Source organism: Bos grunniens, chromosome 16 (assembly GCF_055505025.1).
Source record: "Bos grunniens cultivar Pamir isolate PY7600 chromosome 16, Bosgru_T2T1.0, whole genome shotgun sequence".
NCBI classification, from domain to species: Eukaryota; Metazoa; Chordata; class Mammalia; order Artiodactyla; family Bovidae; genus Bos; species Bos grunniens.
Window position 1 is genome coordinate 22895630 of NC_141180.1, and position 17495 is coordinate 22913124.

Here is a 17495-nt window from a genome sequence, read left to right on the forward strand (position 1 = left end):
TGGTTTTCTTGTTTCCATGTCATTTGCTGAGAAACACTTCCTGAGTGTGTGTAAAATGCCTTGTAAAGGAGGTGTGAGATGGCACACAGAAGCGGGACAGGCTCCACACCACCGCTAAACCACCTGGCTTCTGTTTAGTGAGTCACCAGGACAACTTGCTCACAGGTTAGAACTTACATGGAAGTGAGGAGCTGGGCTTCAGATGCCAGGCTGGAGGACGCAGTCCTGGATGCGACCTGAACTTTGGGGCTGGGGGGAGAACAGGTCTGAGAAACATCAGGAAAACATGTGTCTGAATCTCCATCTTTGGAAATAAGAAAAAGATCCAAACTTGGTTCTCATCCACGAGGGAGATATCTTTCTTCCCCATGTCCTTGGACCCCTCCTGGTTTGGCATATCTGAGGCCAAAGGAGAAGGATGTCCTGGTGGGACACTTCCTTTTTCAGGGTTTGAGGCAATGGCATTCCTAAAAGTATAGAGAGAATTTTTTGTGACCTGCTGATTTTATTCCCAGCCTTTTATTTTTTAACCTATTTTGATTAAAAAGTGATACCAGTTAGACTAAGAGTAGGTATTTCCTTTGACGTAAGAAGGAATCAGTCTTGTTTTTTCAAAGCCTGGAATAACTAGAAGAATCAGTTAAAAGGGGGACTTCCCTGGTGATCCAGTGGCTAAGATCCCATGCTCCCAGTGCAGGGGACCCAGGCTTTACCCCTAGTGAGGAAACTAGATCCCACATCCTGCAACTAATTGCGTGCTGCAGTTGCCAATGCAAGAGACACAGGTTTGTTCCCTGGGTGGGGAAGATCCTCTGAAGTAGGAAATGGCAACCCACTCCAGGATTCTTGCCTGGAAAAGTCCGTAGGCAGAGGAGCCTGGCTGGCGGGCTGCAGTACTGTTGTAGCCACACATTCCGGTAAACAAACTCATTCAGAAGGACAATGCAGATAGTGGAGTGCAGCTTATTACACCGGCGGGCCCAAGGCAGAGTCTCCTCTTGGCCAAGGACCCAGACCAGTTTTTGTGAAAACTTTATATACCCTAAGTGTACTTGTTCAAACCCATCTCCCCAAATTCCTTGAAACTAGCCTGGACAAGGTAAAAGAGAGATATGATCAAAGTTAACCCATGATTCATGTGTCACAAGACTAGATAAACAGTGGGTATTTATCAATAGGCCTGTGGTCATAGCCCGATAAACATAATGGAATTTACCACTTTGTTCTGTTACAGAGATAATTAGCATATTCTTTTAGGCAACGGGGAGTCCAAGTCCAAGTCCTGAGGCTCTTTTATCTGGGGAGTCTGGTTTTCCGTTGGTATGCCATTTCTATAGACTCCGGGCACAAAGTTCAGAATCCACTGGGAGGGTGACCATGCATGTAGCCTAATGTTCGCAGCCTGGCCTAAGATGGAGTCAGGCTCTGTCTGTTTTCTCCTTCAGTACATGCGGCTGCAAAGAGTCAGACACAACTGAGAGACTGAGCACACACACACACAACTAAAAACGATTCCCTGTGTGCCACAACTAAGACCAGCCAAATAAATAAATATTGGGGGGAAAAAAAAAGAATCAGTTAAAGAGACTATTGACCACATTTCTTCCATATTTATTTTCTAGTTCTGGTAGCACTTTAATTATACCTTTCCTGAGAGTCATACAGAGAATGTCATAGCGTGCCTCACTATGCACTATTATAGGTCTAAATCCCCATAAAACTTTAAGCTCACAAGATTTCAGAGCAAAAAATGATCTTCAAATTCTTCAATATCAGCATTTTCAAGCATTTTATTTCATTTTTTTATGAAAAAACAGTGCTCCACTCATAAGTAGGTTATCTTCAAATTCCTCTGGAAAGACTATAGCATCAACCTCTCAGCAATTTGTAACACCTGAGCATGGAAGAGATTCCAAGAAGTCCTGCCCTAAAGAAACACCTTTTACTTAGTCCAGAAATTCCCTAATCTATTTAACTAGAGAATCCTCTTACACATAACAGAATTATAGGCTTAAAGAAAGTACTGGAGGGATTTCCTTTGGTGATCCAGTGGTAAGAGTCCGCTTACCAGTGCAGAGGACACAGGTATGATCCCTGGCCCAGGAATTAAGATCCCACAAGACACCAGGCAACTAAGCCTGTGTGCCCCAGCTACTGAGCCCACGCACCCTAGAGCTTGTGTTCCACAACAAACGCCACTGCGATGAGAAGCCCACACACCACAGTGAAGAAGATCTTCCCGACCTGGGATCAAACCCGAGTCTCCCGCATTGCAGGCAGGCGCTTTACCGTCTGAACCACCAGGGAAGCCCTGGTGGGCTGACTTTATAGAAGACAGCTGAATTCTCACCTCTGCATTCAATTTATTTTAATATGTTGTTTGGGTCAAAGTATATGAAGAAAACCCATGCTTTCTGTAGTTGGAAAAGGCAGGACCTTGAATATTCCATGTACGGATCTCAGGCTCCCTCAGGGATTCTTGGACCACAATGGGGACCTAGTCTAGACTGACTCATGTGCCACAACTAGAGAAGCTCTCCACAACCAGAGAAAACCTGCACACAGCGACAAAGACCCAGTGCAGCCAAAAATATATATATATATACTGGAAAGTTACTGATGTATGTGTTTTATCTTGCAGACTTCTTTCCTCCTTATCAAAACAGTTAAGAACTCAAAGCTTTACTAGCCTTTTGGGTGTTATAAGCGTGTGGAAATAAATGAAGACCAACAAAATGAGAACAAGTGAAGGCTACTTACACACAGCGAGGGAGTCAGCCACCATCACCTGCTTTTTTGCAGAGACCAAGAGACAGAGAAATAGGAAAGCTGTAAAGTGGAAAAAAAGGAGGGCTTCAGATAGGCGTTGATTGGCATGTAGGCTGTTGGCAGGTAGGTGACCCAACTAACCAGGAGGGAGGTATTCTTAGGTAAATGTTTAGGAGATGTATGTGACTCTCTCTGGTGGAGCCTAACTTGCAAGCAAGAACAAAACTTAGGGAAGCTGTCAGTTATTAATCAAGTCTTAATCAAGTCCTGCTGATTTTGGCTTGATTGTTACAGGAGTTACTGTTTGGCTTGCTGAACTTCCAATAGATAGTGGTCTGACTTCTTACAAGTCTGACTTAGAGATGGTAGGCTCGTTTCTTGGGCTGGTTGCTGTAGATTGTCAGAGTTCTAGTTTTCATGTGGCCTGGCTATTGTCCATTTGATTTTCAGTCTCTCAGTTGAGAAAAGAAGAGAGTGTAGAGGCAGACCAAGGAGGTAGAGGAGGCCACATCCATGGGCATATTGCGTGCCATAATCAAGAAATCCTATGTGAAGATTCAGAGCTCTGGGCTGTTTTGGAATTTCTTCAAGTTCATCCAAAGGAAGCAGACTCTTATCTTCAGCGCTTTGGGGATTAAACATCCCCTTGACATTTCAATAAAATAACAGGAGTAGACTAAATTCCTTATTTTCTTTCTTCCTCCCTCCCTTCCTTGTCTCCTTCCTTCTTTCTGTTTTCTTTCCTCCTTATCTTCCTTGCCTGCCCGCTTGCTTTCCTTCTCTTTTCTTCCTTTCCTTCCTTCTTTTCTTCCTTTCCTCCTTTCTTTCACACAGTTCTATTAAGTCATTCTTTTTTCAAGCATATGAACAGAAAAATAATCTCCTTTCTTGAGAAAATAGATATTTTGTTTGGAAAAAAAGCCATTCACAAAAGTATCCCAAACAATAATAAAAGAAAAAACTAAAACTCACTGCATTGCAAGGGCACACTGAGAAAGAACCCTATGACTCAGCAAGAAAATACATACTTTAAAATATCCCTTTCTTTTTAACTAATGGAAGTATTATCTGTAAGTGAGCACAGAACATCATTTCCCGAGCATTCACAGTTACGTAACTGTTTCCCTGAGTGTGGTGTAGGGTAAATGCACTCGGTAGATTGCTGTTTAGCAGTGAAGTAATGGAGTTCAGATGTTTGGCTCAACGTGGCTGAGTGTGAGACACTGTCACCCCTGCTCACCCCCAACATCCAAGCTTACTTTCTGCTTTCCTCCCTCTGTTGACCTGAACTAAGGCCTGGGAATTTATAACAAAAACATCAGTTAACAAATGTCAGGTTCACCCAGTTAGGGGTAATGATCTGCATGATGCTTCATATTTTCTCTGTGGGCTTTTATACCTGTAACTTTATTTGTCCTGATAACCTACCTATAAAGTAGCCTGGATGAATTCTATTATCCCCTATTTTTCAGATACAAAAACTGAAAGAAATGAGTTGCCGAGCCCCAAATCACACTGATTGGAATTACAGAATTGAAAAGGAGGCCAGGGGTCATCTCAGCTCAGCTGCTCACTTTACAGATGCAACGCTGGGAACCACTAGATCTCCTGGCCAGGTCCCACCTCCTGATTCCCTGCCCTTTTGTTTTCCTGCTAGGAAACAATTCCCTTAAAGGGAATGTTTTCTGATATATTGAAAACAATCTTTATTTATCAGGCTTGCTATCTTTTTATTAATAGAGTTTCTGAAATAGCAGCAAGCTGATGAGCTAGCATCACTAGAGAACGTGTGCTTCATAGAACAATTTTACAAAACATGCACATTATAACTCTAAGAAAACATACCTTGGAGGCCTGTGACTGCAGTCTTATACTTGTAAAGTTAGAATTTCCTTTATATGCTTCTCCGATTAACATAAAGGCTAAAAGCCAGAGTATGCAGAAGTAAAACTGGCATCACAAAGCTTAATGCCCTAAAAGAAGAGCATCTGAAAGGAAGCATACTGAAAACCTTTTCTGAGTTTCAAGTAACTTATCTTTGATTACCTGAGATCAAATTTAAGCAATTGATTCAGTAAGCACCTCTCCTGACCTTTTTTCCCATTTTTCTTATCTATAATTATTCCCATATGATTCACACAGAAATGGAAATTTGGCAATTACTTAGCTAATTTGATTGGAGTTGACAAGCAGCTAATTAATCCCGCCCACTCTTCATCCAGTTTAGGTACTAAATTAGTTGATTTAGCTCAAAGGAAGCATGGGTCAAAATGGCAAGATAATTCACTGTGTGTGTGTTATTGCCATTATATTTATGCAGACACACTCACTATCTAAGTTTATCATACCTGTGATCATTATATCTGCATATGTACATATATATATATACACATACACATATGTATACATTAGGCAGAGAAATGAAGCTAAAATTGACTTTCTAAAGTCAGCAAGGTGATTTCTTTGTTTCCTATGGCCTAATTATTTTGTTTCTGTAGCATTTTACATTTATAGTAATGACTAGAATTCCAGTAGAATGCCACTCTTTCTCCAAGGTGTTCAAGCAAGAACAGCTCATTATAGCATCAATAAGAGGCTATACAGGGTGTATTAATTGAGAATAACCTTGGGTAAGTAACTTGGCTTCTCAGAGCCTCAGTTTTCCCATTTATAAAAGAGGGACCACACATAAAGTGTCTATCACATGTCTGGCACATTGATGACATTCAGTAGAAGGCAGTGGTCCCCAGCCTTTTTGGCACCATTTTCATGATTTCATGGAAGACAATTTTTTTACAGAGCTGGGAGGGGAGGTGGGTGAAGGGTTGTTTTCAGGATGATTCAAATGCATTACATTTATTGTGTGCTTTATTTCACAATAAAGTTATTACTATTAACTTTAATTATATCAGTTTGATAGTAATTATAATAATATTATCAAACAAATTATGATTATGAAATGATAAAAATAATCATCATATGCTATTGTTATTATATCAGCTCCACCTCAGATCATCAGGTATTAGATCCTGGAGGTTGGGAACCCTTGGTATAGGGCCCATTCCTGCCCCTTACTAACTTACTTATGCTAATACAGTCGCTCCTGGTAAAGACAAAACAGCATTATCAGCTTTAGAGTAATTAAAACCTTAATACTGAACACAAATCAGTTAAATAGGACACAAAAATCAATGTTATCAGGAACGTGAGCTGAGTCAATTACTACAGCTATTAAAGAGAGTAAAAACCTGTGTGTTCCAGTAAGCCTAGAGTTTCATATAAGTTTATTAAGGGAGTATTAGAGGAGAATGGAGAAGGCAATGGCACCCCACTCCAGTACTCTTGCCTGGAAAATCCCATGGACGGAGGAGCCTGGTAGGCTGCAGTCCATGGGGTTCCTAAGAGTCAGACACGGCTGAGCGACTTCACTTTCACTTTTCACTTTCATGCCTTGGAGAAGGAAATGGCAACCCACTCCAGTATTCTTGCCTGGAGAATCCCAGGGACAGGGGAGCCTGGTGGGCTGCTGTCTATGGGGTCACACAGAGTTGGACACGACTGAAGTGACTTAGGAGCAGCAGCAGCAGAGGAGAAAGGTTGAGAACCCAGGCCTGGTCTCAGACACACCTGGAACTCTGTCTGGCTCTGTGTAGGTCCCTTATGCAAACACCCTCTCTACGCTTCCATTTCCTCATTTATAAGATACAAACAAGAGCACCCAGCTCACAAGGATCATGTGACTATATACAAAGTGCTCAGCCAAATGCCTGCCACCGAGTAAAGGTTTATAGCTGTTGTTACTATGACTCCAGAGAGTTTCTGCATCCAAACACACTTTCTCATTTTCTCACGATTACACACCCTAACCAGAAGACTTGGGACTTAGGAATCAACTGCCCGCACTGAGCCCTCATCTCCTCTGTCCCTAGGGATGGTGAACTTCAGTGAGGTGTCCGGATACCCCGTGCTGCAGCACTGGAAGGTCCGCTCCGTGATGTACCATATCAAGCTCAACCAAGTGGCCGTCTCTCAGGGTGAGCGCAGCTGTGAGCTGTCATCCACCCCCGGGGCGTGGAGTTCCTTCCCCAGGGCACAAACCTTTTATCCATGGTGAAGATGCCGTCCAAAAATGTAGCCACTTCACAAGATCTATAACCTGTTCACTCGATTCACCCTTCAGGGCAAATGGCTGGAATGGGATCATTTTCTTAGCATAGATTAAATTGCAAGTTCTATCTTGGATGATAGAAGAGATGGAAAGGGCAGTGTGGGAACCATGGAAGATGAGCACCTACTTTATCATTTTTCCTGGGGTCATACAAAAGCAGACTTTTTATAAATTGACAGAATAAAATTTTCCAAATGCAAAGAGTATACTTTAGAGGTTCTATCTGCTGAAAGAAATACGGGAAAGAGGGCAATAAAGGGGAAGTGGTGAAGAAAAATAGAAAACAACCCACTCCAGTATTCTTGCCTGGGAAGTCCCATGGACAGAGGAGCCTGGTGGGCTACAGTCCACAGGGTCACAAACACTTGGATACAATGTAGTGACTAAACACAGCAAAGATTTCTAAACAGTAAGTAAACAAGATAGGTAGATATAGATTTATCTACTATATATGTGTGTGTGTATACACACACACACATACTTATGTCTTTATATCTGTATCTAGTAAGTTAAGAAACAGTGAATTCTAAACTTACTTAGGATAAATTATTCCAAAACAGAACAGTGAGGCATCTTGTGTAAGTATTCTTCAAACCTTAGTGATAAATGCCTTGAGTCAAGTTTTTCCTAACATTTGAGCAATCCCACTGTGAAGTTTGCAAAAGAGGAAATATCTAACAAAACGGCCTTAACATGGGCTTGCATCCCTATTTCACCTCAGCCCCATGGACTAGAAGAACGTGACTCCACTCCTTGCTCGGGGGCTACAAGAATGTTCCAAACCTGAGCTTTATGCTCCAGAGTCTGGCTTCGCTGTGTTGAGTGGAAGGGGGACTAGAGCTGAATGCTTTTGTTGACACAGGATGACCAGACAGGTGAGAGTACTCAGGGTCGGCAACAGGGAGGCTGAGCTTTAGGGCCAATGAGAGAGAGAGATGGAAGGTCAGGGATAGAGAGAAAGAGCAGTGAGACATATACTCGCTAAAGGTAAAGCTTGATGCGGAGAGAAAGAAGAGGCATTAAGGATATAGAATATCTCCAGAGTACACACAGGGGTTTAGATCTTTTCTATCACCAGAGTTCTTGGCAAGAAGGGATTATTAGTGAAGTAAAATCTGCTGGTGCAGAAAACGCCTAGAATGAGATAAGCTACTCTTCATTCTGGAAAAACATGGCAATAGAGACCCTACCCTGAGCACATACTCATTTGCACTCAGCCCAGATGCTATATGCCTACCAGGGGATAACAGTCGGGTATTTCTGCTGCCACATGCCTTTCGAAGCCACACATGGCATCATGGATGATATGGGTGTCTGCACTTGGGTTCTTAAGCTTCAGCCATGCTCTGCCTTGCCCTGACAGGACACAGGTGTGTCAAAAGGAAGGCTGTACAACGTTGGTCAGAGAAGATACTGGGTTTGAAAAATTTGCCATAGATTATCTTGCTGATAAACATAATTCTCTTAAACAGGGAAAGCAAATCCAAGATTTGTCTGGGGAGGCGAGTGAGGCGCCAAACAGGTTCTTTGTTCCATTTGCCATTTCCCAGTCTTTATATACTTTTTTCCTAAATAGATATAAGCAGTGTTTTAGTGACTTTCCTTTTTATTCGTCTTCCATTGTCTTTCCATTACCAATGTCTCTGCATGAAGAACAAAATCCTGCAGACTTTTTTGATCCCTACACACAGTTAAAATACATTTTACACTGTGACCTTGTACATACACACACCCCCACATACACACAACAGAAGTTTCATGAAGCCATATTTCATCTTCTGATGGGAAATGTTCTCTGCTGGTATTTGTGTTTCTATTTTAAACTATGCTATTCTCCTTCATTTTTAATGCTATTATTTGAGCTCACTAAGTTGATTTAATGTCATGATTGTGATTTGGAAAAAAAAAAAACTGACTTAAGCAGGTGGGTGGTAGAGATGTGACAATGTTTTACTCAACTTGTACAAAGTTAACAACCAATTGGCTTGAAGAAATATTCTTTTAGGAACTGAAATGTCTGCTTCAGCTACCTGGAAAGACTCACCCGATAGTTCCAGCCAGCTCTCCAGCATCACTTTGGGCCACGTGGCACTTGCAGATTTGAGGCTGGAGGGCCTGAGAATCCGGGATGCCCATATTGTGAATCCTCACTCTTAATCCTGGGTGATGTTTCTCCGTAGCCCTCAGCAACGCTCTCCACTCCCTGGACGGGGCTACATCTCGTGGGGATTTTGTAACCTTGTTGGATCAGTTTGGCAACCACTACATCCAGGAAGCTATCTATGGCTTTGAGGAGTCCTGCTCTATCTGGTACCCAAACAAGCAGGTCCAGCGGCGACTCTGGCTGGAATATGAAGACATCAGCAAAGGTGAGTGACCTGCTCATTGACAAGTGCTATGCTTTGTACAAGCCCTGGCTGCCTGCATGCATCTATGGGACCAAATGCAGGGAGTCTGGAGGTGAAGGTTTAATTCTCCTCAATGCTGTTTTCTATCCTTTGAATTGTCAAGGTTTGGTTACTAAAGCTAAATATCAAAACAGAGGAATTTGGGCAAACTTTAGATACAGGACAGAGTCAAAGCTGTCTGGTCACTGAACTGGTTAACGCAGAGAAAGTAATCTAAAGGTTTTTACCAGCCACCACTCATCCGGCTACCACAGCACAGGCAATGTATTAGATCATTCTTCTGCAGTAGGGGTAAAGAACAGCCTTGCAGCCTCCCTGTCACTTCCTGCCCCCAGCAATCCCATCGTGCGCTGGCTGGCAACCCCTTCCAGTAACTAACTGCATAGCAAACCCCTTCTCACTCCATCCTGCCCTGTGTTTAGGAGCATTTTTTCCTGCTGCTCTGTGCTATGAGGAAATCTTCATTGCCCTGGGTGTTTATATAGCTGTGGATAACAGTCTCACAAATGTCCAGTGTTTGATGGCAAGTTAGTATTCAGTCCAAGTATGTATAAGGAACTGGAATTTCTCAAACCTTTTGAATTCACCTTCTAGTGGAGGAGGAGTACTGGCTGGTAAATTTGTATTCTGACTGAGCAAGACTTGGTTTAGAATTGCCATTCATGGAATTTCTTCATCTGAGCTTATCCTCACGGCATTCTGATGAGGCCAAATTATGGAGGTGTGAGTTGTTAAAGGGCAAGTGATGAAATGAGCACAATGAAAACTCAAGAAGTAGGTCAAGCTAAGATTTGATGACCAAGCTTCTCTCTGAGACTAGGGACCCTCTGCTGTCAGCAGGGCTGCAGTGGGGAAAATGTGCTCCCATGGTTTAGACACTCTTGGTTCTCTGAGCTCCACACAGATTTCTGTTTTGTCTTGCTTAAGAGGTAGTAGAGGCACGAGAGCCTCTCCTTCCACTGGACACTTTCTTCCAAAAGAGGCAAGAGGCTTGTGCCTGGGCTGCAGACTTCCTCTCCTGTCCCCCACCAGGTCCTGATTCCTGTAAGCTCAAAGACACAACCACAGACTTCTTGTCTCCATTCAAATGTCAACATCTTAAAATTATTCTGATTCCAGTTTGCCAAGAAAGGAGTATAATGTAAGCACATTTCGATAAGACCAGTTCCAGCTGGCAAAACTTTCTTATGTTTCCACGCCAGAGCCTCCTGATTGAACCAAAGGGCTAAACCCTCCTCCATTTCTGTTTGCCAGGGGTTCAAGGATTGCCAGGCTCTGGGACTGTTGGGAGAGGCAAGTCTGACCTTCCTCAGAACTCCTGGTTCTGCCCTTGCATCTCTCCTGAGCATTGTAATGTCCTCACTAAGCCCAAGAGGAACATTTGTCCATGGCCTTGGCATTATGCCCTTATCCCTCTTGATCTCAAGCCATTCTTGCACACAGGAGCTGGTTTTGTCACAGTCCAACTGTTGGCTTTATTTTCCCATAAATATGATGTATATCAGCCCTTGCGTGTTATAGATATTAAAATCCATTCAACCACTTTAGTATGTCTATTTTGATCTGTTGTAGTTGTCCACATATACCTACCCCCCAGCTGACCCCTAAATCTGACCTCTGTGTCACCCACTTTGCGTCTCTTATCCTTGGGTCTGATTCTTACACTAAAATATTTTTTTCTCTCTAGGCACTAATTTCTTTTTATTCCAAAAGCGTGAAGCCTGCTACTGATTAAGAATTATAAGTACATAAGACAAAGGAAGATTTTCTTCTGCTTTTCTGCACTCTGGGGACTGTTGTTCCAAAATGGAATTTATACACCAGTGATGACAAGTGTTCTGAGGGGACTATACCTGCCATGACATAAAGTGACACCTTTTTAGACTCGAGTCCTTTGATTATAGGTTCTTACCTGCTCTAACTTTAAAACTTTCCAGTGAAAAGGGGTTTTCTGTTCTTTGCTTTTGTACCTATGATTAGGTACCTAAAATTGCTTATGGATTGAATAGGAAAGGAGGTTTGTCAGGGGTGAAATGAAGTGGAAAGATCATAGGACTAGGGGTTGGGAGTCTAGAATCAGCCAGGCGACTTTGTTTATTCAATTAACTATCAGCACCTTCCCTGTAAAGCTCTCATGGTGCCTTCCAGCTCTGACACTTTATGGATCTTCGGAGTCTCCCTTCATGTGAGAGGTTTTCTCAGGTCAGGCATATGAGTTAAAGACTTTCCTTCTCTTTCTTTAAATCACTATGCAGCTTCTCAAGGGTGGGTTCTATGCCTTATTCAACTTTAAAATCCCAGGGTCCAGCACAGAGCTGGGCACAGGACAATCCCTCAACAAGTGTTGGTTGTTGCTGCTGCTGCTGTTGGTGGGGGGAGTGGTGGTAAAGGCCCTTCTCATGTGATGACTTCCTATGTGGGTTTTATCACAGACACATGAAATGGTTTAGGTATGCCTGCCTGATGAGAATAAAAGGTGGATATGAAATCTTTTTGATGTGGACCTGTTTTAAAGTCTTTATTAAATGTATCACAATATTGCTTCTGTTTTATGTTTTGGTACTTTGGTGACAAGGCATGTGGATTCTTAGCTTCCTGACCAGGGACTGAGCCCATTAGAAGGTGAAGTCTCAACCACTGGACCACGAGGGATGTCCTTAGAGATGGATATTTTTGACCAGATCTTCAAAGGGCAGCCTTTGTTTCAGTGGACACTTACGTGTCATACAAGCACTATATGGTTTGGTCAGACCAATATTTAGGACCACTTGTCTTCAGATAGGGCTTCCCTGTGGCTCAGTGGTAGAGAATCCGCTTGCAATAGAGACCCAGCTTTGATCCCTGGGTCATGGAAGATCCCCTGGAGAAGGGAATGGCAACCCACTCCAATATTCTTGCCTGGAGAATCCCATGGATGGAGGAGACTGGTGGGCTACAGTTCATGGGGTCTCAAAGAGTCAGACATAACTGAACTAACACTTCGACTGTCTTCAGACAAGTCTGACTGGAACTCCAGTCAGAAAAGATGCTTCCCATTTCTCATTGTCTAAGATTAGTCTCTCTTCTTTTTTAACAGAGCATATAAAGATTATCTGAATTGAAATTTTCCAACCTTGATCTCTCCACTTCTACACTCACTTCCATCTTCTTCCTTATCCTTTGCCCTCGTGCCTCAGGAACTGTAGTGAGTTCTTCCTTTTCAGCTGAGTCTCTCCCCCTGTGCCCTTGCTTCCTTCCCTCTCTGCCTCCTCTTAGTCCTCACTCATTGGTCTCCTCCTTTTTCATCTCTACAGCCTCTTCAGCCTGAGTTTCTATTTTCAAAAAAATGAAATTTTTATAAATATGCAACTTTTTTATCACTGTTTCCTTTCAACATGTGCTGTGCTAAGTCGCTTCAGTCGTGTTCAACTCTGTGCCACTCTGGACTGTAGCCCGCCAGACTCCTCTGTCCATGGGATTCTCCAGGCAGGAATACTGGAGTGTGTTGCCATGCCCTCCTCCAGGGGATCTTCCCCACTCAGGGATCGAACCTGGGTCTCTTACATCTCCTACATTGGCAGACAGGTTCTTTACCACTAGCTCCACAACACATCACAATCAAATTTCTTAAGTAAGTAGTTTGTACATCTTTTCTCTACTTCCTCAACTTCTTTTCACTCTTCAGATAATTTCTTCCAACCCTGTTACACTACAGAAATAACTCTGGAGAAGGAAACTAAGGACTTTCTAAGCAGAGTTTCTGTTTTCTATTCTATAGAAAACTAAACCAAATTATCATTTTAGTTTAGTTTAAAACTGAACTATCATTTTATCTTATCTCGGCAGAAGAATTTGTTCCTGTTGGCCAAATCTGCCTTTTTGTAAATTCTCTCCTTTGGTGTTCCTGATGGTATTCTGTTCAGATTCTCTTTATTAATCTTGGGCCTTTATTTCTCATTCTTTTTTGCCCTCGCTCCTCTAAAGAAATCACTTAAGTTTTGGTCATTTTTCAGGATTTCATCCTTAATGTTCATCTCATCTTCACTGATGCTGGGTGATTCTCTTCTGTATCTACCTCAACCCATATCTCAAATCCTTCCTTTCTCCCTGAAATTAAAAAACCCATTTGTCTGTGAGTGTTTACCATTTCTACCTGGATATTCCGTGATCATCTCTTTTCTCTGTATTTGTGAACCACATTGATTCGTGAACCACATAGTTGATTTGTGAACCAGATTGATGGGCCAAAATATAAAGTGAGGAGCCCTTCTTTATATTCTCCTCCCCTCTCCACGTTCAACCATTTACAAAGTTTTATTCTTTTTAGCACCTAAATATTTCTTTAACAGGTGTCTTCTCCTATCCATTTCTCAAAATTGCATCTCTTTACGGTATCAGCTCATAGGAAATATTGAAGTAGCATCCTCATGTCCCTCTTTTTGTTCAGTTTCATGCCTGTGTAGTCCATTCTACATTTCACCATCTGTTATCTTTTTTAAAATGCCCCTTAATGCCTTGACTCTTCAGCTTGAAGCCTTTCACTAATGCCTTACATCATGAACCTGGCTTCACTCCCTGTCTTAGTTTCCTATGGCTGCTGTAACAAATTACTATGAACTTGATGGCTTAAAACATCATACATTTATTCCTGAAAGTTCTGGGACCAGAGGTCCAAAATCAGTTTCAGTGGACTAAGCTCAAGGTATCAGTGAGGCCAGCTTCTGAAAGTTCTAGGGGAAAACCGCCCCCTTGCCTTTTTTGCCCTTTCCAGCTTGTAGTGGCTACCTGTATTCCTTGGTTGAGTCTCCTTCCTCCATCTTCAAAGGGCATCACTCCAGTCCCTGAGTGACATGGTCTTCTCTCTAACTCCTCCTGCCTTCTCTTATAAGGAGCTTTTTGATTACATTGGACCCAACCAGATAATGCAGGATACTCTCCCCATCTCAAGACTCGTCATTTAAGCATATCTGCACAATCTCTTTTGCCAATCACGCAGAAAGTGAAGAGGAACTAAAAAGCCTCTTGATGAAAGTGAAAGCGGAGAGTGAAAAAGAGTGAAAAGTTAAGCTCAACATTCAGAAAACGAAGATCATGGCATCTGGTCCCACCACTTCATGGGAAATAGATGGGGAAACAGTGGAAACAGTGTCAGACTTTATTTTTCTGGGCTCCAAAATCACTACAGATGGTGACTGCAGCCATGAAATTAAAAGACACTTACTCCTTGGAAGGAAAGTTATGACCAACCTAGATAGCATATTCAAAAGCACAGACATTACTTTGCCAACAAAGGTTCGTCTAGTCAAGGCTATGGTTTTTCCTGTGGTCATGTATGGATGTGAGAGTTGGACTGTGAAGAAGGCTGAGCGCTGAAGAATTGATGCTTTTGAACTGTGGTGTTGGAGAAGACTCTTGAGAGTCCCTTGGACTGCAAGGAGATCCAACCAGTCCATTCTGAAGGAGATCAGCCCTGGGATTTCTTTGGAAGGAATGATGCTGAAGCTGAAACTCCAGTATTTTGGCCACCTCATGCGAAGAGTTGACTCATTGGAAAAGACTCTGATGCTGGGAGGGATTGGGGGCAGGAGGAGAAGGGGATGACAGAGGATGAGATGGCTGGATGGCATCATTGACTTGATGGACGTGGGTCTGGGTGAACTCCAGGAGTTGGTGATGGACAGGGAGGCCTGGCATGCTGCGATTCATGGGGTCGCAAAGAGTCAGACATGACTGAGCGACTGATCTGATCTGGTAACATTCATAGGTTCTAGAAATTAGGACCAGGGCATCTTTGGGAGCAAACATTTAGTCTCCCATCCCCTCTGCCCTCTCTAGCTATTGTGTCACTGACCATTCCCTACCTCGAGCATTCCTCCTCTCTGATGACACAAGATTACTTGCATCAATCCAAAAATGGTTGCATTTGATTCTGTACAGTTTTAGGCTTTGAGGCTCCCTTCTTGCCTCAGTCTGAGGCCACAGGTATGTGCTCTAAAGTTTCTACAACTACTTTTCTCACTCAGAAATTTTTTCTTGGGCCCCTCTCTTGCCTCCTCCCTTGAAACTCTTTTTTCTAGTGTCTGTTCCTTTGTCTCATTTCTGGGTGGATCTTATGCTCTGCTTAGGCCCTTAGGATCTACAGGTTTGTCTTCCTAGTTATGATTTCTGTCTCTCACTTGTGTCTTTTAATCACAGACGTCAGCTCCATAAATTGTCATCTGCAATTAAATGATACCCTGACCCAATGTCAGGCCCAAACTCTGGGTCCAGGGTCAAGATTCCCACTGGTTTGGAAGAGGGCATTGAGCTGTTCCACACTGTCGAGCCTACCCAACCTTGTCTCCTATCTACCTACATTCTGTCACCTCCTTCCTGCTCTTCAAGAGCCAGTTCTAACGTCACCACTTTCACCAAGTCTTCCATGATGCTCTAGTCAGAATCTTTGCTTCCTGTTTTATGCTCTTAGAGCTCCTTATCTATATCCTTTAGCAGTGCTCTTCACATGTCCCTGTATTGTCATTTCCCTGTATGACTGTCTCCTGTGATAATAGACTTGAAAGCATGTACCATATTTCCCTGACTTATGTAATTTAAAAAGTTTATTTAAAAAATGCAAAATGTATAAAACAGAATAAAGTGAAAAATAAATCTTCTTCTCACTCTTATTTCCCAGTAATCTAGTTCCATTCCCCAGAGGCAACCAGGAAACCATTACTACAGTTTACTATCTATCTGTCCAGAGATGCTCTATTCCTAACCATTTGGAAGTGAACAAAGCATGTTGCAGAAAAATAGATATATTAGGGTCTTGTCTGTTTCAAAAATGCTGTATATAAAAATATGCATATACCCATCTATATAAATATAATCTTTAGCCTCTCTCTCAGGGCCTTCCCTGGTGGCTCAGCAGTAAAGAATCCTTCTGCAATGTAGGAGGCGCAGGAGATGTGGGTTTGATGCCTGGGTAGGGAAGACCCCTGGAAGAGGGCATGGCAACCCACTCCAGTGTTCTTGCCTGGAGAATCCAATGGACAGAGGAACCTGGTGGGCTACAGCCCCTAGGGTTGCAAAGAGTCAGACACTATTGAAGTGACTGAGCCACACGCACACACATACATTCTCTCTCGTACTACATATGTATATTTGTGTGTGTGTGTGTGTGTATACACACAAATTATTTGTTTATTTCAAGATTAGGGATATGGTATAGGGTAGGGGCTTTTATTTTTGTACTAAAAGCTTCTTTTGCTTTTCCCACAATAAGCATGGGCCACTTTTCAATAAAACTTTTTTAACACATTAAAAATATATTCTGAAAAGTTTTCTATTATCTCGAGTAAAGATTTAGAAAGTTAACTGGAAAAAGAAGAAAACACACGTTGTATTTACAAAGAGCTGAACCCTAGATAGAAATCTGGGAGGAAGTGCAAAACAATAGATCATTTCTTATTAATCTTTGAGTCTTCACCCCTGACACAGTGCCTGGAGTATAATTAGCATCACTATTGTCAAACGAGTAAATCCTTTATTCTGTTCTTACTTCAGAACAAACCAGTAAAAAGAGCCATAGATCTGTAGATTTCAGAAAAGTGACCAAAAAAGAACTTCCACAGGCTTAATTTTAATCCTTAGCCTGACACATTAAGCTCAATATATTTTCTTTTTCTCTTTCTTCTTTCTTTTTCTTTTTTGGTACTCCATTTGGGAGTGGCTTTCCTTGGGTCTTTCTTTTCTTTCCCAGTGGCACTTTCATTGGTACATTAGATCTGACCTTTGTCATAGCTCTTCCTTGCCATTGCTTTTGGGGCATATCCGTGGGGTTATCTGGGTGACAGTTGGTGATAAGTAAGCTCTTCCTGGCAGCCCACTTCAATATTCTTGCCTGGAGAATCCCAGGGGCAGGGGAGCCTGGTGGGCTGCCATCTATGGGGTTGCACACGACTGAAGTGACTTAGCAAGCTCTTCCTTTCGGCTGTACCTTCTAGTCCATAATCTACTAGGGGTTAGGCAATGGTCAGTGGGTAGGGGCATTGATTGTTCGGTTTCCAGCCGGTTACTTCCTTTCCATGGTGGAAGCCAAGAAGAATCTTCCTCTTCTTCCAAGATGCAAGCTGAGAGTTTTTCCCTTAAGGGGACTCTTTAGCTCTGAGAGGTCTTAGGTTAGAATCAAA

The 17495-nt window shown here is 42.5% G+C and overlaps 1 protein-coding gene across 3 annotated transcripts in view; it reads left to right on the forward strand.

Annotated features, from left to right (window-relative positions):
* The window catches only part of ASTN1 (astrotactin 1), a 356585-nt gene that overhangs the window by 256305 nt on the left and 82785 nt on the right, over window positions 1-17495 (forward strand). For 2 of the 3 annotated variants that reach the window (XM_086342418.1, XM_086342419.1), the window contains exons 15-16: window positions 6699-6803; window positions 9118-9306. In XM_086342418.1, coding sequence (XP_086198544.1) covers window positions 6699-6803; window positions 9118-9306 — 294 coding nt within the window. Of the gene's footprint in view, window positions 1-6698; window positions 6804-9117; window positions 9307-11032; window positions 11235-17495 lie in introns of those variants that run through there. The other variant, XM_086342420.1, reaches the window with a different exon arrangement.